Source organism: Rhagoletis zephyria, unplaced genomic scaffold (assembly GCF_001687245.7).
Source record: "Rhagoletis zephyria isolate East Lansing unplaced genomic scaffold, Rhagoletis_zephyria_1.1 Rzeph_scaffold_03111, whole genome shotgun sequence".
Taxonomy (NCBI): domain Eukaryota; kingdom Metazoa; phylum Arthropoda; class Insecta; order Diptera; family Tephritidae; genus Rhagoletis; species Rhagoletis zephyria.
The window spans coordinates 46,913-68,623 of record NW_016160195.1 but is presented as its reverse complement, the minus strand read 5'-3'; the positions used below and the strand labels follow the sequence as shown (position 1 = coordinate 68,623).

At 37.8% G+C, this 21,711-nt stretch overlaps 1 protein-coding gene and 1 long non-coding RNA gene across 2 annotated transcripts; one reads left to right on the top strand and one right to left on the bottom strand.

Moving 5' to 3' along the window:
- Positions 1–847: 847 nt before the first annotated feature.
- LOC108368426 (uncharacterized) lies at positions 848–4,384 on the bottom strand. Its single transcript, XR_001848366.1, has 2 exons — positions 4,312–4,384; positions 848–4,257 (listed from the first exon to the last, which is right to left on the bottom strand). It is a non-coding gene; the product is annotated as an uncharacterized LOC108368426 (long non-coding RNA).
- A 2,969-nt stretch (positions 4,385–7,353) lies between these two features.
- Positions 7,354–14,496, top strand: Nup188 (nuclear pore complex protein Nup188). Its single transcript, XM_017623275.1, has 11 exons — positions 7,354–7,642; positions 7,698–7,917; positions 7,987–8,826; positions 8,881–9,052; positions 9,114–9,223; positions 9,280–9,978; positions 10,042–10,310; positions 10,371–12,438; positions 12,545–12,699; positions 12,762–12,975; positions 13,031–14,496. Exons 1-11 carry the CDS (start codon positions 7,620–7,622, stop codon positions 14,015–14,017), a joined length of 5,757 nt encoding a protein of 1,918 aa, XP_017478764.1. The 5' UTR covers positions 7,354–7,619; the 3' UTR covers positions 14,018–14,496.
- The last annotated feature ends 7,215 nt before the right edge of the window (positions 14,497–21,711 follow it).

Genomic DNA, 21,711 nt, shown 5'->3' with positions numbered 1-21,711 from the left:
ACGAACCCGCTTTCGCAAACTTTTTTCTCAAAACCAGTTACAAATACAAGGTCGCGTTCTTACGTGATCTTGTATTTTTGGTTCATGGACTGAAGAGGGTTAAAGTGAAAGTACATAACGTACATGAACAAAGCTGATGGTGACGGTGACGCACAAATTAGCTCAACTTTCAACTTCGCTTATGCGTTAGCGTCAAATGACAACTATTCTGTGTTTTATTTACATATTTGAATTAAATTTTTTTCAGTTTGCTATTTTTGCAAAGAGTAGCAGCGAGCTTTTGATTTTACGGACGCAATGGTGAACGAATAGTATGTAACTTGCCGCATAAGCACCGTTGACGCTGACATTGACGGTGACGGTGCCGGTGGCGCAATGGACGTTGTATACTTTCCCTTTTACCGTGGCTCTCTCATTTCTGCTGTCATTTTCAAGTTAAGAAACGCTTTTCGGACTAAATCCGACAATTTCTGGGAGACAACTACCGGTTCGATACGATATCGTGAATGATGCGATAACAAAAAGAAGCAAAGAGCCTCAAACAGGTTCGATACGGTACACTACTGTGCTTCATCTTTCTTATGGCAATCTCCATATTCCGAATACTTCAAATCATATAATATGGTGTAGCGATTATTAATTCCATTTCGGCTATCTAAAATGAACGAGTCACTCATATTGTGCGATAAATGTGCATTTTTTTTTTGTGTTGTGCAGTTCAGTACATTTTTTTAACCACAGATTGTCAAAGTTGGGGGAAAAAATATCAAATATTAAAAATCCGAAAATATGCACAGTTTTATAATGGGCCGTTAATATTTTTAAAGTACATTGCATTTAAATATTCTTTTTTTTTTGTATTTGCACTACTAATCCCCCCCTATTTCCGTTTATCAATCAATCATTGTCGTCAAGCTCAACTAACGGTAGGCTCAAGAAAAGGGCAGTTTCAACAGGGTCGGGCCGAAAGGAGAGGGGTCTTAGTTGAGTGGTATTTATCTGACATGTGAAGAGGTGGTTGGTGTCGTGCCGGGAGTCTCCACATGCCGGTCACTCATTGTGGATATTGGGGTCGAGTCTAGACAGGTAGCTGTTGATGCGGCTTCAGTATCCAGACCGAAACTGGTGCGGGCATCTCTTGGCAGTTGAAGCTGAATGTCTGACACAGGTAGTGATTGGGCCCCGATCACGGCATTCATAGGCCAGGAGTCGTGGTAGGTTATGACCGACTCCCTATGTATGCCATTGATCGGTCGTCGGTGCGTCGTCGGATCTAGTGGTTGGTTGATGTATGTCTGGACCGCGACCTATAAACGAATGGGTGCCGCCCGACGTGCCCGGGCGGATGGTCCTCCTCTAGCAAGGGTTTGTTGGGGTTTTCACTTATGTGACATTCCAACAGAAATTGCTTACTGACCATTTTGTTATGCTCCCTTACGGTGAACATTTGGGCCTGTGTAGTCGATGTCCAGAGTGCGGCGTTCGGACAAGTATGCAGCTTCGTCCACTGCGTCCAACTACTCCCCAGCAGAGCTGCCAACCATACTTAGCTAGAAGTGCCATATTGAGGATAAAAAAGAGCCAAAATGTGCCAAATAAAAAAATAAAAGTGCCAAAAAAGGTGCCATTCTCTTTAATTCTTCCTCCAATTCAGCATTAAAATTAAAAACACATTCCTAAATCAGAAGTCCAATGCCAAAGTAAGACAAACCAGTTGCATGCACTATAGAAATTAAAAAATTTGAGTTGAGAAAAGGAAGTGCACGCAAAAGATTCCACTAATATGTATAGAAATATTACTATTTTTCAAGTGCCATTTAGGCACTTTGTGCCAAATTCCAAAATCAAATGCCATTTGAGCTAAGTTGGCAGCCCTGCTCCCCAGCGACCAAAAAGGCGCAGAATAAGTAAGACCGACCGGCCAGTCGACTTGTATGTTGCCAGTAACATTTCTTTGTTTTTGCCCCAGGTGCTGCCGGCGAGCGCGAAGGAGAGCAGGCTATGAAAGATAACCCCTAAAGTTTTCGGGTTCTTCACCCTCGGAATTAATGTGCCATCGACGTGTATGCCTAATTGAAGCCTGGTCTCCTTTATTCAGGTGGTGAGGAGGGACGCCATTGATTTCGGTGGAGAGTAAGGCTCGTTGCAGTGAAGAAGCGAGAAATCTCGGATATTGCCGTTTTCTTTTGAGTAGAGGTCATCAATTCCCTTTCCGGACGCCAATGTAGAGCAGTCGTCAGCGTGTGTGATCAGTGAAATTCCCTTCGGTGGCTGAGGGAGCTTCGAGAAGTAGAAGTTAAACAATAAGGGGAAGAGGACTCCACCCTGTGGAACCCCTTTTTTAATTCTTCTGGAGTTTGATCTCTGAAGATTACTTACGACTGTCGACCACTCATATAATTCGCCGACCGCCGTTTGAGTCCCTGTGGGAGGAAGCCTTAATATCTTTTGGTAGCGTGAAAAGACAAACAGTGTCAAACACCTTTCACAAGTCCAGCTTTACTACGATTGTTCTTCCAAAGGGGCGGTTACGGTTTAGGCCATGAGTTTGCAGGGTTTTATGGCGTTAAGTGCTGTTGTTGTGTCGTGCAGTTTACGGAAACATGATGATGCTTCACTGGGGTCAGGTATTGTATAAAGTACGTGAATAGCAGGGCCTCAAGTGTCATCGCGACCGGGGAAAGGAGCGTTATCGGGCGATACGAGTCTTATTTGTTGGCAGGTTCCAGCAGTGGGACCACTCTCCCCGATTTTCACACATCGGGAATGATGTAAGTGGCCATTGACAGATTAGAGGACCTCGGTGAAATATGCTACTCCCACAGCATCAGCATCAGCATGCGAATTTCGTCGGGTTCAGTGGATTTGGAGGCTTTCGCCTTCTCGATGGCCACCTTCACTTCACTTTTGGGAAGTCTGTGCAGCTTCCTGGTCTGCCGACGTTTGGCTCCGTCTACCGAAGATTTTGCTTGCTTGTTTTTTTTTTTAATTTTCGTTATGAGGGCTGCCTCAGCTTAAAAAGTTTCATCTACAAAGCGTTTGCTTGTTCTGAATGTGTTTGTTTACGTTCTTTTAATTTTCAAAAACAAACAATGCAATAAAACTGTTCATGTGGCTTCATTCGATGTAAATTCACCATTATTTTTGATAAAATTTACCGTAGACATTATCTGCAAGTTCAGAAAAGGGATTTCTGTTTTTTTTTTGAGATTTGAGTAGATTGGCAGGTTTCCCCAACGCCAGGTTATCCCTCTGCTTTAATAGGTCTGTAGCAAAAGGTTACACGAAAGTGCACCTGAGCACCGTGTGTGCATACTATGATATAATCGGAGATGTATCCTTCAAAACGGCAGCGGATTTCTGCAATTTAATGCATTTTCGTGTGACTAAGGATGATACCACAGTGAAGACGAATGTGACAGTGAGAGAGTTGGCTTATGCGGTTGAATAGCGGTTTCCAAACGTCAGCGATAATTTTGTGCGTGTTGGCCTCGATAATGTTGACGTTTGTATATTGGGTATACATAAATATATGATGACATTTTGGAAGCTAAAGGTGTAGGTGTGGTAGTTGGGTTGTGATGCGGTGCGGCAGGATTTGAGTGAGGTGGACGGTATTAACACCTGTGGTAACTATGATTATTTCAAAATTCGGCTTCGGATTTTGTTAGAAAATTTGCCAGTTCAGTGATTTTGCGGTAGTAGAAACCACGAAAAATCTCGGTAAAATCAGTGCAGTTGTGGACGACTTCGAAGCCCTCCCGAACATTTGCAAGTAAACTGCAGTGGAGCGTCTGATGGGCATAGTAATCAGTAGCGCCACAGCTACAAATATTGGCGCTTATCACACTTAAATATACGATGTAGATATTCATTACCCTAGGTGTAACCAGTCAGTATTCTATTTACCGATTTTTATATCTTTTGGGATTAATTTGTTAAACCAAGTCTTTTGTGGCTTCTGCGTACAAATTTGTGCGATTAGGTTGTGTTTGGTGTGGGAGAAATAGGGATTTCTTTTCATGAGTTTTTTAATTTAGATCCAAAAGTAAATATTGGAGTCGGCATTTTTCCGTGTATACGAATATACATACATATGTACATATGTGTTTACGCTTTTTCACTGTATATCGATGTTTGTCTTAAGTTTTGTTTGGTACTCTATTACCTTGTCCGGAGCTCGAATCACTTTCCGGTATAGTTTGTGTGGTCTCGCTTACATTGTTAATCGGTTTGGTAGATCGATTTCTTAAACATCTGCAAAGTAATCATAACTAAAATCAATTTTAAAGCAGGAACTAAATAAACTACCTGTCCATTTTCCATTAGCTGGTATTCCATTTACATTAGGAATAGAGATTTTGTAAATATTAATCGAAATAGAATAATATAAAAGTATCGAATTTCTCTGAGTTGCCATATAGCCACAAATAAATAAGTTTTAGTCAACACTTGTAATTTGAATATATTCGCAAATACAACTAAAACTTTCCGGAGCTAAAAAGTTCTAGATAATTTTTTAGAGATCTAAAAAGAACTAACAGCCAAATTTCAAAGCTAAATAGAAAAATAAAGAGCTAAATCTAGCTCCAAAAGTGCTATCTGGCAACAGTGTTGCCGCGGCGTTCAGAAGAAATGTATCACCAAAATTCTCTAAAATGGATCAAAAGCATAATGAAAAAAAATTTTGAGTATCAAAGTATCAATCTTTAATATCTCTTCGAATTCTTAAATTTAAATGGTAGTTTGAACTTTTAATTGTGATCGTTGACAATTTTTATTAATATTTTTTGGTTTTTATATAAAATACAGAGTGAAAATAAAGCGTTTGTACTCGGTAACTGTTGAATTCATTTGCATACTTAACTAAAATCACATATCAAATTGGTGTTTAACACTTTAAAGACATAAAATAGTTTTCACAATACTTACTGGATTACTCTAGATGAGATTCTTAAGCCAGTGTTACACGATTGGTACATTTGTATATTTTGGCAGTTACAGAGTAGTGTTGTTTGGAAATTCTTTTAGGCTGCATTTCTTTATTCTTCTTTCATTCTGAACGTTTGGAATAAACTTTTTGTTTACTTATTCTTTAGAACGTTTCTGATGATATGTGAAATGGCTATGAAATGGGATTATACGGAATGTATAAAGGAACGCGGCATTACCGAGCTGAACCCGAATTTCTAAAGAACACTGTGACTGCCAAAATGTACAAATCTGTACAAACGTACCAGTCGTGTGACTGGGCCTTTAGCCCAGTACCATATCCGACAGCTTCAAAATAAAAAAGGAAAAGTAACGACAATACTAGCCTGTTCCCACACTTCATGATTTAGTGAGAAACTGTTCGCAAAATATATGATAAATGTGTGAATGGAAACGACTTCGGGCTATTTCGAACTAAATCCTGGAGTTCGGGAACAGGCAAGTTGTGTGTAGCAGTGATGTCATATCCAGATTAAAGGTGGTATGTTCAATGAAAGGAAACAAACTTAATGTGTGGCCACGAAATCATAAAAGTCTTAAATGTGTTCTTACACGATATGTATTTGCATGTGTACATGCCACTTTGTACATATGGAAATGTCAACATATCGTGTAAAAGCAAATTAGATTTGTTTCTGTACAAAGCAGACACACGTACATATGAAATAGAAATGTTTATATTTTCATCTGACAAACAGATAGAATCATCTGAGTTTAGTTTATTCTGTTTTCAAAGAAAGTATTTTTAAATAGTTAAGTAAATACTGTGAATTTGACAGGCATACGCAATTATATATGTATTGAAAAAGTCACATTTACAGATGCAAATACATATCGTGTAAGGACACCTTAGATGGGAAGAGTACCCTCGACTTGTGAATTAAAATGTATCACAATTTATACTGAGTACATGCAAAGAACGTAAATCTATAAGATGAGACAACACGTTATAATTGTAGCGCGTGTGAACATCAGGAGCGTGTCTTCTCTTTTCATCCAATCACAAAACGTATTTTTATAATATTTTATTAATTAATTTTCCTGCAGCTAGAAAAAGTGCCAGCGAATAGGACCGGGCCAGTGAAATCTTCGATATATTTCCGATAAATATTAGAGAAGGCTACGATTCTTTCGTCATTCGTATGATAATCCGATCTGAATTACCTACAAATGAGGTAATTCGCTCACAAAATTTTCGTAAGGTAATTGCATGGCGAATGACGAATGGAAGAGCGAACTACGAAGCGTGGAAACGTCGTATAATACCTTGCCTACAAGAGTTGACACTGACGAAAAAGAATACTTACTATCCACTTGAAAAACATCTACCAAATCCTGAAAATTTATACCAATAAATTATTTAAATAAAAACTATAGTTATATTTATTATGTTATTTCATTTCATTTCATTTCATTATTTCAATCAAAAATTATAAAACTAAAGATAACAACGAAACAGCAAAAACCGCTTGTTTATTTTTTTAATATTTACAATGATTTTCAAGTAAATTTTTTTTGCTAGTTTTTATTTTTTGTGAGAATATTGCTTGCGCTTCAACCAAACATATAAAAATGAAAAAATCAAGCCCCATATATTGTTTTTGATAATTCACAAAAATTTCGAATAACTCTTCAAGTTTTTACTCTGAATTTTTATAACATTTTTTGGAACGCAGTTTTATAGCCCATGGAATTTTGTGGAACCAAAAAAGCTAAACTTTTTTTTTTTATTTGACACTTACCATTTATAAAAGCTGGTGTTAATTACATATTAGTTAATTACATATCAGTTAATTTTATTTTTTTTAATTTAAGAACCTTTTAAAATATTTAGGTCATCAAAAGCTCCTCACGATTCCAGCAAAATTTGTTTTGAATGGAACACCATACGTTCAGTTTTATCGATAACTTTTTATAAAAATATAGTTCACAGTACAACAAAAAAACATAAATACTCGAGAAATTTCAAAAAAATTGCAACTTTCTAATCAGATAAAAAAAATGTAAGTATGCAGTTTTATAGCCCGTTTAATTTTAGTNACGTCCTCACTTGGTGAAAATTCAGCAACAAATGAGGCGATTTTACCATCCACATCGCAAGCGGTTTGATCAAACGTCAACATGGCGGTCAGAAAATCAAAAAATTTTGATTTTTGCTCAAATTTCCCTCAAGCGGTTTGTCAAACCTTCAAACACCCCCATAGACAACACAAATGGATTGAAACAAAGGGATATTTCGCTTGGTTTGTCAAGCCGCTTGTGTTGTGTATTTCGCTCTTTACTCGTTGAACCAAAGAATTTGGTTTTCTTTCGGTTCCCATTATTAAAAGTTATGGGTTTCTTCCATTATCCTGACGTGAACATGGCGGCCAGAAACTCAGCAAATTTTGATTTTTGTTCAAATTTCCCTCAAACGGTTTGCAAAACTACAAACACCGCCATACACAACACAGCGAAGGGATATTTCGCTTGGTTTATCAAGCCGCTTGTGTTGTGTATTTCGCGCTTTAGAACATTTGGCGGTTGGGCAATGCATGGAATTTCGCATTAGTTATTTTATAAATTTTAAGTGATATTGCGGCTGAATTATATAAAAACTTAAGGAAATCGTAATTCCAGTGATAGCAATGAGTGCAAACGGCAATGCGATGTAAGTAGAAGATTGCAAAAAGATCGTGAATATGTATAAAAACTCATTTCTGCAGCACCGATTGGAAGCGCCTCTGGCAGTTGGTATCTGGCATACACCATGAGACACCGGAAAGTACCGTGCGGGAAGAATTGCTTAATGTATCGAAAGAGTTGCAGGATGGTGTGCTGCAGTTTCGTAAACGTTCTGCGTCGAATGTAAAATTGGAAGACTTGCTGAAGGAAAAGAAGCAACAAAAATTGCTACCATTCACGCAGAATTTGCAAGAGCTCTTGGTATGAAAACAATAGATGAATTATGACTTTCTTTGAAATTTGCACTAATATTACCCGTTTGTATGTTAGGACCTGGAGTCCCAACAATGTTGGGAGATACTTTGCTACTACCTAACCAACGAATATCGCGGCTCTGCAAGTTCGCTCACCGCACACATTTCTTCGGAGAGTAACATGAGCAAACTCCTAGATGACATATGGGGATACTATACACTTGAACGTATGATCGTTTTGAAAATCGTTAAAAATTTGTTACTTTTCTACAAAGTTCCTAACCATCCCTATCATGCGCAATACAAAGAAATTTTAAATAAAATTACACTGCCAAAACTGCGCGATTCCTACCTCAATCAGCTGGAGCAACTAATCAACGAGTATCCGCCTAACCAGTTGGCCAACGGTGAATTTTTCGATTATCATACGCGTCTAATTGTCTGGTCAGAAGGAAATGCACGCGAAATTAACGAAGTTCTACACGTTCTACTGCTTATTTGCGAGCATTTGCCATTTGAACTAAAGCATATCGAAAAACTATTCAACTGCTTTAGACAGCACACTTTTGGGCGCCAGCAAAGTTATTTAGACATCGGAAAGCCCTTGCATAACGAACTGATGACACGCTTAGCATATTCGGAGACCATATTGTTATTGAAGTGTTTTGATTTAGAAGACACTGCTTCAACATTGGCGTTAAATATTATCGATTCCTTAGATAAGGAAATAATACGAATGTATCATAATCCAGAAAATGGGCCACTTTTATTGTCGTGGATGTTACTCAAAATTCGTTTTACAAAAGCTACAGAGGAAGAAGAGACGTTCTTGCCATGCCAGCTTATGGGAAAGAGGGCCATTGGTCTAAGATGTTTTGAGTATTTACAAAATCTACTCACCAACACAATGTATAAGGTATCTATTGAGACATTTTCCGTACAAATATCAAAATAAGATTGGTGTTTTTAGGATGATTCCTTAGTTTCGCGCATTGCACGTAAAACTGTGTACAACATGCTTACGTATATGTGCGATTTCTTTGATGGGGATGGTTCCTGTGCACGTCATCCGTATATATATGAGCTTCTATGCGAGCTACTCTCTTGGCCATCATTGGCGAAGGAATTTTGCTCGGAAGAGGGTAATTACCCAAAAGTCAGATACTATATCCAAACACAAAGCCTAACTTCTCGTTTTTGCAGAAAAGGGCGTGCGCTCACTTTTCAATACACTTTTGGAAACATTTCCTATTGATTTTGTGCATCTTTCAATGCTAGCAAACTCACTAACCAAAGCGGGCATGTCTTCATTTGTAAGCAATTTAAAGCAAAACTATTTAAATGTCGATTATACTGCTTTGTTTTTTAGATAAAGGCCCAATTAGAGTCACTGCCCATATTTACCGATTTATACGATGAAAGTAAATACCCCTTGCGTGCCATCAACGAAGAGGACTACATTCTGACCGCCAACGTAATGCCTTTTCCACACTTAGATTTCAACATTTCCGCCAATACAACAGCAGTTGTATTGCCTCGGCCTGAAGGCTATTTTGTGCATTTTCGTATATCTCTCAATTATTTTGTTGTTTTACATCATGAAATCAACTGTTTGCTCGCCGAGACTGTACAAACCCAAGGCGATTGGCAGCAGAATGAACGCGTGCGCCGTATCAATGCCGGTCTCGAATACTTGCAAAGTGTACTTCAACGCACAAAATCGCTCAGCGCAATAAGTGCTGAAATGGTGCATCCTACCGAAATGTGCATTGATTTGTTAAACAAATTCAAGGCAGTGCCTCAGCCACCTGTACAGATGTTGGCGAATTGCTTGAATGTCTGCACTATGCTATTGCCGTTAGTGGACGCCGAGATTTTCGCACGTGTCATAACTCTTGATATTTTGCCAATGATTACTAACGAAACGCTCGAAAATTACAAGGATTATGCGTTAGGCATCTGCTTTGATTCTCGCGTAGTTGGCACTTATTTGGTCGATGTGGAAAAAAAATTAGAGCGTTATGATTTTCTGTTAGCCTATTTGGGGTTTTTACGCTCGTATACGAAGGTGATTTTCCAAAAATTAAGACATATTTTTCAATTAATTTAAACAAGTTTCTTCGCCAAACAGTTGCAACGAAATAAATTCTTGAAGATAGAAATACCCGGCTTAATATTTTTGCTCCGCGAAGTATTTCCACACATGCACGCCTGGGGATTTCAAAGTCAATCAGAGCGTCACAAAATATACATTGAAATTATGGGTTTCGTTTGCGACATCTTGGATACCGTAACAAGTCTTGGTAGCAAAAATGAGAAAATAAATTCGGATAAACAGTTTCTGCGTGACGTATGCACACACAGTTTATCGAATATGGAAAACGGAATGATGCTCTTAAGGTGCATTTGTATTTAGTTCTTTTTTTTAATTCAAACTAATATGCATACCTTCCCTACCAGATTCGTTGCTCTGGGCAATGCTTACTTGCAACATACCATGGAGATGGAGTCAAATTGGATGATTCAACAATCGCATGGCATTGTGCTACTTGTACGCTTAGCTATGCGTATTCTCATGCAACTATTACGGCTAAAGACCTCAACTTTGGAATCAAATGAACTCTCGCCGCTCGAAGCGCTTATTTACACACAACCCAAGCAACGTGATACACTCCGTATTATTCCAGTTGTTACTAGTTACATGAGCAATATTTTCGACCGCTGGCTGCCCATTCTCTCTTGTCGCCTTTTGCGTCGCATTGCGCTCGAATTCAATATGTCACTGCTGGCATGTCTCGATATGGAACCGGATCAAATACGCCTAACATTTCTGCAGCGCTTACCTGATGAACTAGAAAGCGATTCACTAAAGGTAGCCATTCTGGAGTTAGTAGAGGCTTGCATCGAGAAGCAGCCAGGTGTCACAGAGGCATTTTTCAAAGTTAACTCCACCCAAGAAAAACGCTTTCTAGGGAAGGAGGTTGGTGTACAAATCGCCGATAGCATACTGACTTTCCTTGAAGATTATCTGGAGGCTGTAGGTAAAGATCCGAAAACTGTGGAACATTCATTGCCAAGCAAAATAATGAATATTTTCCATTCGTTGTGGAAGAATGGCATGCAGAGTTTGGTGGAGGATCTCACTAAGCGTCCCAAATTTTGGTTACAACTCTGCAATCCTCTCTTCAGTACTTTGGATTCAAATGCACGTGTATACACCCAGCTATTAAATATACTCTCAATTGAAATATTTTCTACAACGACAAATGGTAATGGTGAGTTAAAACAAGTTGTCTCGCGCTTCTTTGAAACGCCCAACTTTTACAAATGGATCAATTACGTTTTTGATATGCCCAAAACGCCGGCTGCTGATCCTTATTGCGCCATTGACGTTTTCAGTGAAGACGTGCCTGAATGGCTTTGTCGGCTGGCAGCATTTAAAAGCTTCCTTATCATACTTTTAAAAAAGCAGCCACAATTTATCGAAATACCGCCTAAGCAATTAAAAAAATTGGCTGAGGAGACGCTCGCGCACTTGGTGGATCGCGCCGAATTCATCGAAGATCTGCGTCCATTTATCGTGCTTAGTGAGTTGTATCTCTTCGTGCTGCTCAGCTTCAAGCTCTCATACACAGATACGCCTGAGGAGGATGTTGAAATGCTGAAACAGATTATAAAGCTACTCAGTCGCCTATCCTCTTGCTACGAGGACTTGCATATACGCGCCAAGGAAGCCTGCCTAGCATTCACAATCAAGTGCGCCGACGTGCTAGCAGTTGAGTTATTGAACGACTCGAACTCGGCGCTAAATTTCCTCTATTCGGTAGTAAGCATCATTTGCACAGAGCTACAAACTTTAGAGAATAGCGCACGCGTAGAGAATCAAGCCAAGTTGGAACTAGAAAACCTGCAACAAAGCTCATCAAACTCTCTGGTATTGAGTTTTAATCTACTCAAAACTGTGGCAAGCATCTTCCACGATTCCGGTCCTGGCAATTGGGATCTGCCTTTCATCGTAAATAAAGTATTTCAACGCTTGTTGAGCTGCGCTAGAAGCATACTGCAGCTGTACAGTAAGCAGAAACTAGCTGTCGAGTTGCTCGACGTATTGATTGTATTTGCGAAAGGCAACTGCTCGGCAGAATTTTTACACTGCGATGTGGGCGATTATTTGTGGCTGAAATTGTTGCCGCCTAAGGATATATTGCAAACCAATTTTGCAGTTATAGGGCAAACAAAAACTGATGACAATAGCTGGACTGTGCAAAAGTGGTGGCCCATCTATACGCGTGGTATTACTTTGGTCACGATTATGTTTGAGAAACATAAGCATTACTTCGTAAAACAAGCATTGCAATTCGTTGGCATTCATGAGCAATATTTGGTGGACTCATTGCTGCTTGCCAAACAGACACTCGAACCGTTAGCCATGGAGTTAATTAAGAGCGCTGTTACTTTGGTATCAAATTTGGTGGAATTCGAGACGCTTTGGCGTTTGGAACATTCGCAGTCGCTGTTCAACTTAATGGTGAGTGAAAGATTTTATAGTTAGGCAATTAGTTAAGTTACTGACGAACAAATGTATCCCTTGTAAACTATTACAAAAATCATTGCCTTCCTTTTGCCGTCTGTAGCGCGCCGTGCAAGTGCTCATGGGCCATTGTATTTCAATGTTCCATCAACCGAAAAATCTTAAATGTCTCATAGCAGGCCGCAGCTTGCAGCTGGATATATTATCGGATATAGAACGACCGGGATTTACCGATGAAGTCATAAGCGCATTCAACAAGTGAGTAAAGGCTACGCTTTTAAACTTAGATTAGCTAAACGCGTTATTTAACTTCCACACAGTCTCACTGAAATCATCACGCTGAGCGTACAGAGTCTGCTGCGCTTCAGTCCAAAGCTCTTGGATTTGATATGTTCGCCTGAGTTTTTAGTTACAAAATATGAGCCTATTTTCGAGATACATTTTGGGGCGCCCAAGTTGAATGAAACCGCCATGACACTTTCTTTTGGAACAGTGCTGAGCATTGTTGGTGTGTTCACGAAAGTTTTGAATTTGGTATGTAAACACAAATTTCTGAGGTGGCAGCTGATTACTTATTTTCTAATTTCAGCAAGGTCATGGCTTCCACGAGGTGCCGCTCAATGTAATACCTTCTACTTCCAGTGAAGGCACAAGTGCAACACAAGCAGGTGCAGCTGCTCTCGCACGAACTCAACGCCAATTTTCCAAATCAGTTTCCATTACATCTGTTTCATCGGCGAATTGCCCACCAAACGAGTTATTATGCAATCTTGATGGCGAACTCTGTTTGCTTGCGCTCGAGCACATACTCATGTTAGCCGCCTCGCAGAGTATGTTGGCGTTGAAAAATCCTTACTTGCCTGCACGCGAAAAACAAATTGTACGGCGCGAGATCAGCACCGAATTGTTAACTTTCCACGAATTTGTTCGCAAGAAGGTTCTGATTGAGCATCGCGAACACCGCGAAATGTGGTATCGACGCAAACATGGCCTGGTTTATATGCAGTTGGGTGATGGTGCTGGTGTTGGTTCAACTGCCACAAGTAGCAGCGCATCGGCTAGCGGCAGCGGCTCTACAACGACGGCCGGCGGTGCATCATCAACCGCACAGTCTAGTGCGCGGCGCCATTCAATCGACTTGCGTGTGAACGTGGTCCGTCGTCTTTATCTACAACAAGAACATAATCGGCAACAACAACGTACACCAGCATCCACCAGTGGCGGTAATGACTTCGAAATGTCGCACGTGATAAGTCCAATTGGTGCTGGTGGCGGGCGTACTCAGCAGCCAGCAGCGGTCTCTTCCACACCACAGCTGTCGCGTCCACCTCTCCGGCGGCAAGGCGAACCTACGCAAACGTTGGGTAGTAGTGAGCTGAAGCGTAACTGTGGCGTAGAAAGTGTGAGCGGTAGCAACAATGAACCAGATGCAGAGGAGGTGGAAGAAGTTGACGAAATACAATATTTCCCACCTGATGAGCCTAGCTACACGCCTCTCTCGTACGTGCAGCTGGTGGAAGAAGATTATTTGCACTTTATGTCAAATCTATTCTCGGTGATATGCCAGAGTGATTAATGGGTCAGAATAGGACAGAGTGGAGAGGTGAATTTTTGGCATTCGTTGTCGACTGTAGCAACAAAGAATAAGTATATATAAGTACGATATTAAGTGTGTGAAGATTTGCCGACTAAAAGTAGCAAGTATGCAGCAACTTAGTTATAATTTTATAATTTTGTGAAAATACAGTTTTCTATGAACAAAATGAAAATGGAGTGTATAAAAAAAATAACGGATTTTCAACAAATCAAGATGGCTGGACGGGAAATGGTCAAATCAGAGATATAATTGACGTTTATTAGAAGGTCAGTTAATATTCCATATGCTTTTTTTTCTTAATTTTTCCATTACAAACTATAATTTTTTGGGCATTGCGTATGGCTTTTGATATTTTTGCATGTTCGCCATTGCAGGGTTAAGCATTAACAAATCATTTTTTTCGTCATAAGCGCTCACTGATCAACGTATTATCTACCTACCTTCGTAGTATATGCATTTATTTACATACGAGGGTGGATTGAAAAGTCGTTAGAATGAAAAACTAGACATTGGTTTTTTAACAAAAAATTGATTTATTTTTCAACATAATCTCCTTTTAAGTCAATACATTTTTTCCAACGCTTTTCTAACATATTTATTCCTTCTCTAAAATAAGTTTTTTCAAAACCTTCAAAATAAGTATTTGTTGCAGCTATAACTTCACTATTTGACACAAATCTTTTTCCGCCGAGCCATTTTTTCATATTTGGAAAAAGGAAAAAGTCACTGGGAGCTAAATCTGGCGAATATGGCGGATGAGGGAGCAATTCATAGCCTAACTCATTTATTTTTTCCTGCGTTTTCCAAGATGAATGTGAAGGAGCGTTATCATGATGAAAGAGGATTTTCTTCTTTTTCAAATTTGGCCGTTTTTGCTTAATATTTTGGTCCAATGTATCCAACAAAGATGAATNAATTTTTTCCAGCGTTTTCCAAGATGAATGTGAAGGAGCGTTATTATGATGAAAGAGGATTTTCTTCTTTTTCAAATGGCCGTTTTTGCTTAATATTTTGGTCCAATGTATCCAACAAAGATGAATAATATTCAGCTGTGATGGTTTTACCCTTTTCAAGATAATCTATGAAAATTATACCTTGTGCATCCCAAAAAATAGATGCCATAACCTTACCAGCTGATGCAACGACCTTTGCCTTCTTTGGAGCACTTGAGCCACGTTCTACCCATTGTTTGGACTGTTCTTTAGACTCTGGTGTATAGTGGTGGATCCACGTTTCATCCATCGTTATGAAACGACGCAAAAATTCCGATGGATTTCTGTTAAACATGTCTAAACCAACTTTTGAAGTCGACATTCGGTTCATTTTTTGCAGAGGAGTTAGCAAACGCGGCACCCATCTTGCTGAAAGCTTTTTCATACCCAATTCATCATGTATTATGTTATTCATACGTTCATAACTAATGTTCACAATGTCAGCAATCTCTCTCAATTTAATTCTTCGATCTTGTGTGACAATTTTGTACACTTTTTCCACCGTTTCTGGAGTCGTTACCTCTTTTGGCCTCCCAGAGCGTGGCTCATCTTTGGTGCTTATCCGACCACGTTTAAACTCGTTTACCCAATTGTAAACTGTTGCATTTGAGGGTGCATGTTCCCCTAATACTGTCTGCAACTCCTCAATAATTTGTTTCTGGTTTAAACCTTTCAAATGAAAGTACTTTATAACAGCACGAAGTTCACTTTTTTCCATTTTTAATAAAAATACAATAGTGTTTTGCAAAAATAATTCTCAAAAAAGTACCGTTTGACCATATGTTATGAAATTTTGACAGCTCGCTTTTGACAGTTCACTTTTAACATTCACAATAATTAAGTAAATTAATGACCGATAGATGTCGCAATTCTAACGACTTTTCAATCCACCCTCGTATGTACATATTTGTACATATACACGATCCTCTCATTTATATGCATACATATTTACATAGATTTGTTACCCACATATAAACTTGCAAAGACTGACGTTTTCAATGGGACGATGATGAATTTGAAACACATACAAACATGATCGTTGTTTTGGCGATTATAGAAATTTATGTATGTATATACATGTTATGTAGATAGATTGTGGACATATGGAGCTGTCCACAAAATAATAGGAGTGCGATATATTTTTCGGTTTTGACTTGTTTCTTTTCTTTATTTAATGTTGATTAATTTTTTATAAAAGCATAGCGCAAAACCTAAATAACTTTTGCAAACTTATACAGATGTTTTTTAAATCTTAATAAAGTGCAAGTTTTAAGTGTCTACAAAATACAGTTGATTTTTGGATTTTTTTTGTCTTCCATAAAAAAACATGCTCCACACTTTTTTGATATGGAAGAAAATGCCTAGCACTGTCGAGAAAAAAATTTGTCAAAAATCAACAAGATTTGTAGCAACTTCAAACTTGCACTTTATTATACTAAAATTTAATGGGCTATAAAACTGCATAACATCTTCCTAAAGGCTCCTAATAAACATTTTAAAATTTTAGCGAAAATGTGTTTAATTTTCAACCGACTTCAAAAAAAGGAGATATGTTATTTTTAACCGAATTCACAAAAAGGAGAAGGTTATCAATTCGGAATATTTTTTTTATATTATGTATGTTACCGCATAACTTTGGACCACGTCAACCGATTTTTGTAATTCTTTTTTTTTTAAGGAAACGTGTTACCATACTAACTTGGTTTAAATCCGATCATTGGATCATGAAGAAATTGACGATAATCTTAAATTATGGCTTGAAAATTGAATTCGGTTTTGTGTTTTGCTTACAAATTCCTTTTTTTTAATATATCGGGCCGTATGATAAAAGAAGTAATTTTTAAGCAACAAGTAATTTTTAATCAAAAAACAAAATCGACTTCAATTTCTGTATAAAAATGTAAGATTATCGTTAATTTCTTTAAGATCCAATGATCGGATGTATGCCTTTCCTTTAAAAAAGAATTATAGAAATCGCTAACGTGGTCCAAAGTTATACGGTAACATATTTATGTACACAAAAAAAAATTATTCCCACGAATTGATAACCTCCCCCTTTTTTGAAGTCGGTAAAAATAAGCAATTGTTTTTTTTCTAAATATCAGACGTTTTACTCGATTTATTCAAACAAAATTGAAGTAAATGTATGGAGTTTTAAGAAAAAGCAGTTGCTCAGTTTTTATTTATACGACCCATTGAGGGATAACTTTGGACCATGTGAGATTTACACCCGTATTATAACAAAGTCGCAAAACTCAGTGCATCACTATTGGGATTTCTACTGCGCTACTGCGACAAATATGGGTGCGTTCACAAATGCATCAAGCCAAAGCATCAGTCTCTTTTGCTTCTAAACTATAATTGATGAAATGCCTTATTAACGCAACTAGGTTCCAATTAGGCATTCAACCGTGGTTGCGCATATTGGACATTTCCATCAATTATAGTTTAGAAATAAATGCGTATGATGCTTTGGCTTGATGCATTTCTGTACACATCCTATGCCGCTGCAAAAAAAAATTAACTTGTATGCATTTTCCTAGCACTTAAAATCTATCTTTTGTGGCATATTTTCAGGCACAGTAATAATCACAATAGTGATGTGCTGAGTTTTGGGACTTAGCATGTTATGGTTTGGAGGCGTCGATATGAGCATTGAGTGGGTTGGTTTTTTTTTGCCTAAAAATTACTTGTTATAATTTTTGCACGTAGTTTGAAATTTGGATTTATTTGGTTATGTTAGATAATGAGCTATATTTTTATAAAAAATTAGTTTGCAATTGTATGTACTATGTATGTAAATCCATGTGTCTATGTCCAAGTACGTTGAAGTACAAGCATATGTATGTAAGCCATGTGACAGCCGGTCAAATGCGTGTGGGAAGAAGCTGATCGACATAGACATATGAGCCGTTCAGTGCACACATCGATTAACTTCACTTTTTGAAAAATCGTAAATTAAGTGTCAAAACACCGGGTATAGTGTAACTTATTATGTTCATAATAACCTTATATAACATACAATAGTATATAATATTTATGACAACATTATTTATTTGATTTTAAAATATATATGGAATTTTTAATTAAAAATAAAGTACATTATTTGCTCGCGTCTCCCAAATTTTTGTTGAGCGGCTCATATGTATGTTCATATATACGGCAACACTTTACCGCTGATTTGTTAACGTGCGCAAACGAGCCCCCAAAAACACCGAATTAGCGTTGAGTATTCGTGACTGCAGCATTCGTTTAGGCTATCTGCACACTTGTCGTCCAATCATAGTTGCGTTATCGTCTCGCCCTGAAATTTTGAGCCGAGCACATGCATTTCAAAGGAGATCTGCACACTTGTCGTTATCGGCTAGTTATCGGCAAATCGTAGAAGATGCAGAAACGGATAAGTACACAATCATGACGCAACGATTACTTGACGACTACATTTTCGCACACTCGGTCGTGATATTTCAATTCATTTGGCGTCTAAAAATTGACTTAGAGCAGGTATTTTCTGTTTTTCTGGTTGATATTTTAGCGAAATAATTACAAAAACCGGCAATTTTTAAAATATGGACTGTGCTGCAACAATTCTAGACATAATTTTTCAGTAATATCTCTTCTTTTCTTTTCCTGGAATGTATTTTGTGCATGCACGCAGAGACTTTTTACAATTTCGACATGTTTTATAGTTAAAACGCTCACATTTATTGAATTTTATTGCAATTATCCACTTTTTAATAATTTCGACAAATTTTATACCAAAGACACTAATTTTTATGCAATTTTAATGCAAATATTAACTTTTTCACTAATTTTTCCCCATAAAATGTAAACAAACAATGCGTGCACAACGATTAGCAACCGACAGTGCCGTACTTATCCGTTTCTGCATCTTCTACGATTTGCCGATAACCAGCCGATAACGACAAGTGTGCAGATCTCCTTTGAAATGCATGTGCTCGGCCCAAAATTTCAGGGCGAGACGATAACGCAACTATGATTGGACGACCAGTGTGCAGATAGCCTAAGTGAGATTATTGTGAGACAAAAAAAAAAGAAAGCACAAGCGAATTTCATAAATTTTTGCTTATGTTCTCATATAAATGTTTGAAAGAAATTCCAGTTTGCCTTAAAATTATTGTGTAATTGCCTGTTAAAAGCCTTGCAGTTAAACTAATTAAATGTGCTGCAGCAGCAAGCATGATAGTACTTATAAAAAGATGTTTAAAATTCAATTTGTAACGACAATACTCACCTACGTACATACATATGTATGTATGCACTTGTCTAGCAAGTACATCTCAAATAGCAATATTTACCTACTACTAAATTGATTCGAAATTAATTGCAAATTTTTACGCTCTGCCCAACTAATTTTCATGAAAATTCGGGTTAAAAAATTGTTTAATCAGTACGTCGTTTTATTTATATAGAATGGCCCTGTCTATAATTTTTTTAGAGAGTATATCGACTGCTAAGTGGAAGATCGACCTATCTCGTCAGGCAGTTCGAAAACGCCCTATCTCAAAAAATTTTTCAAAAACGTCCTATTTCAGAATTTGGTCGAAGAACGCCCTATTTCAGAATTCGTTTCAAAAACGCCGTATCACAATACATTTTCAAGTGAGATAGGGCATTCTGAAATAAGGCGTTCTTCAACCAAATTCTGAGAAAGAGTGTTTTTCAAAAAACTAAAATTCTGAGACGTTATAGGGCGTTCAATGCTTCGAGTAGTCGTTCCTCAGTCGTTGTCCTAGAAAAGCTGTAACTAACAATTTTTTTTTGGCAAAAAACGATGTGTGAACTTGTAGGGCGATGAATTTTGAATTTTTCGTAAGTCACGGCCTTTTGTAATTCAAGTGACAATGTGAGTTACGACTTTTTGCATTTCAGTGTGGCTATTCTCAACCTTGCGGCATTCATAACATATGTACGTCGGGAACTTGCGATAGCGATCCGAAAATTGTCGCTAACTCGTTTGAGAATAGCCACACTGTGTGATGATATGCAGCAAATGTATATGTATTTCCAAACAAATGTATTTGGGTGATTTCCAAAGATTGGTAAATTTATCCTCTGAAATCGTTTACTGACGTGAAAATTTGTGCAGAATACGTAACTGCTTTTAGCTCTTACAAAATTATTTTTATTTTTTTTTTATTTTTGCATTTTTATAAAAATTTGCAAGAATGCTCACTTTTTTAAAAGTAAGCTAAAGGATTAAATAAGCTTAGAAATTGGCTGCGCAGAAGGTTTAAAGCCACTGCTGAGGGCGAATGAGAATAGGCAGAGAACGACACAAGGACAAAATAAAAAACAAAGACGAGGAAACAACAAAGACACTCCCGCACATAGATAAATTTAAAGATAAATATGACGGTGAATAAAAAGGTAAGGATGAAGATAACAATGAAGTCAGAAGATGACGATGACGATGAAGATGGAGATGATGATGAAGACGAAGTTGAAGCTGAGGATGAAGATGGTGATGAAGACGGGTGATGAAGTTGAAAATGAAGATGACGATGAATATGAAGTTAAAGGTGAAGATGGGGATGATGATGATGATGGAGATTAAGTTAAAGGGTGAAAGAAATGAAGATGAAGACATAGCGAAGTGACAAATATGAATATGAAGATGCAGGTGAAGATGGAGATGAAGTTGAAGATGCATTTTTCTCACCTCACTTCGTCGGCGTATTCTTATTTATCTTCTCCTTTATCACGTTTGGTTCTTCTTCTTAGGGTGCTTTCGTATTCGTCTTCCGCTTTGTATTCATCTCATGCTCATATTCTTTTTCGTCGTTTTCTTATTCATCGTCGCCGTCGTATTCGTGATCGCCTCCGGATTGCCTTTTATACAAGTTAGGGTGCTGAAAATGGGCGAAATCAGACTGTAACCACCTTCTTATATAACATTATTTTCGAAAAATGCAAAAACTCAAAATTGCTGAAATTTAGTATGTGAAGTAAAATTTTGGTACAAAATAATATTATTATGAAATTTTTGGAAAAGGGGCGTGACACCGCCCACTTATGATGAAATACTGTATCTTAGTAGCCGCTTCACCAATCCTTACCAAACTCGCTACGAGCCTTGCTAAGGATCCAGCTAAGCAATTATTTCAAGAACTGAGGACGTCCATTTACTCCAAGTCAATATTTACAATAATATCTTAACAATAAATAAGACTGTTATAGACTTTTAGATAGTTTAGAGAAAGTTGGAACGACGAAATTTGACACCTGCGCCGGGTATATAAAGTTCGGTTTCGCCCGAACTTATATGTACTTCTTTTTACTTGTTTTTATTTTAAAAAAACTCAAAAAATTATGCTTATTTTTTAGTAATAAAAAACGCCTTCTTGGTTGGTGCTGTAACGGCCTAAGCAATTGTGGCCGAGCCCAATAAAAATATTAATTTGAAATGGATTTTTGGCTCCTAAAGGTATGCTACAACTTCTTTTTGCATTTTCGTTGTTAAATCAAACAAAAGCGCTAAAGTTACATTTCTAATTAGAGGATAACCAATGACCTTTTAACATTTCGTTTTGCCTCCAACGTCTCCAACCGAAAAAACTCTTGCGCAAACAACACTCGGCACATTCACTCATATCTATGGTATGTCGGGAACTCCGCTCAGTGCTATAATCAGATTATGCTTATGCTGCAGAGAGCGCC

Coding starts and splice junctions, on each gene's coding strand:
- Nup188 (XM_017623275.1), top strand. CDS start 7,620: ATGAGTGCAAACGGCAATGCGAT. Junction 10,311..10,370: donor AACGGAATGATGCTCTTAAG/GTGCATTTGTAT, acceptor CTTCCCTACCAG/ATTCGTTGCTCTGGGCAATG. Junction 12,700..12,761: donor GTCATAAGCGCATTCAACAA/GTGAGTAAAGGC, acceptor ACTTCCACACAG/TCTCACTGAAATCATCACGC.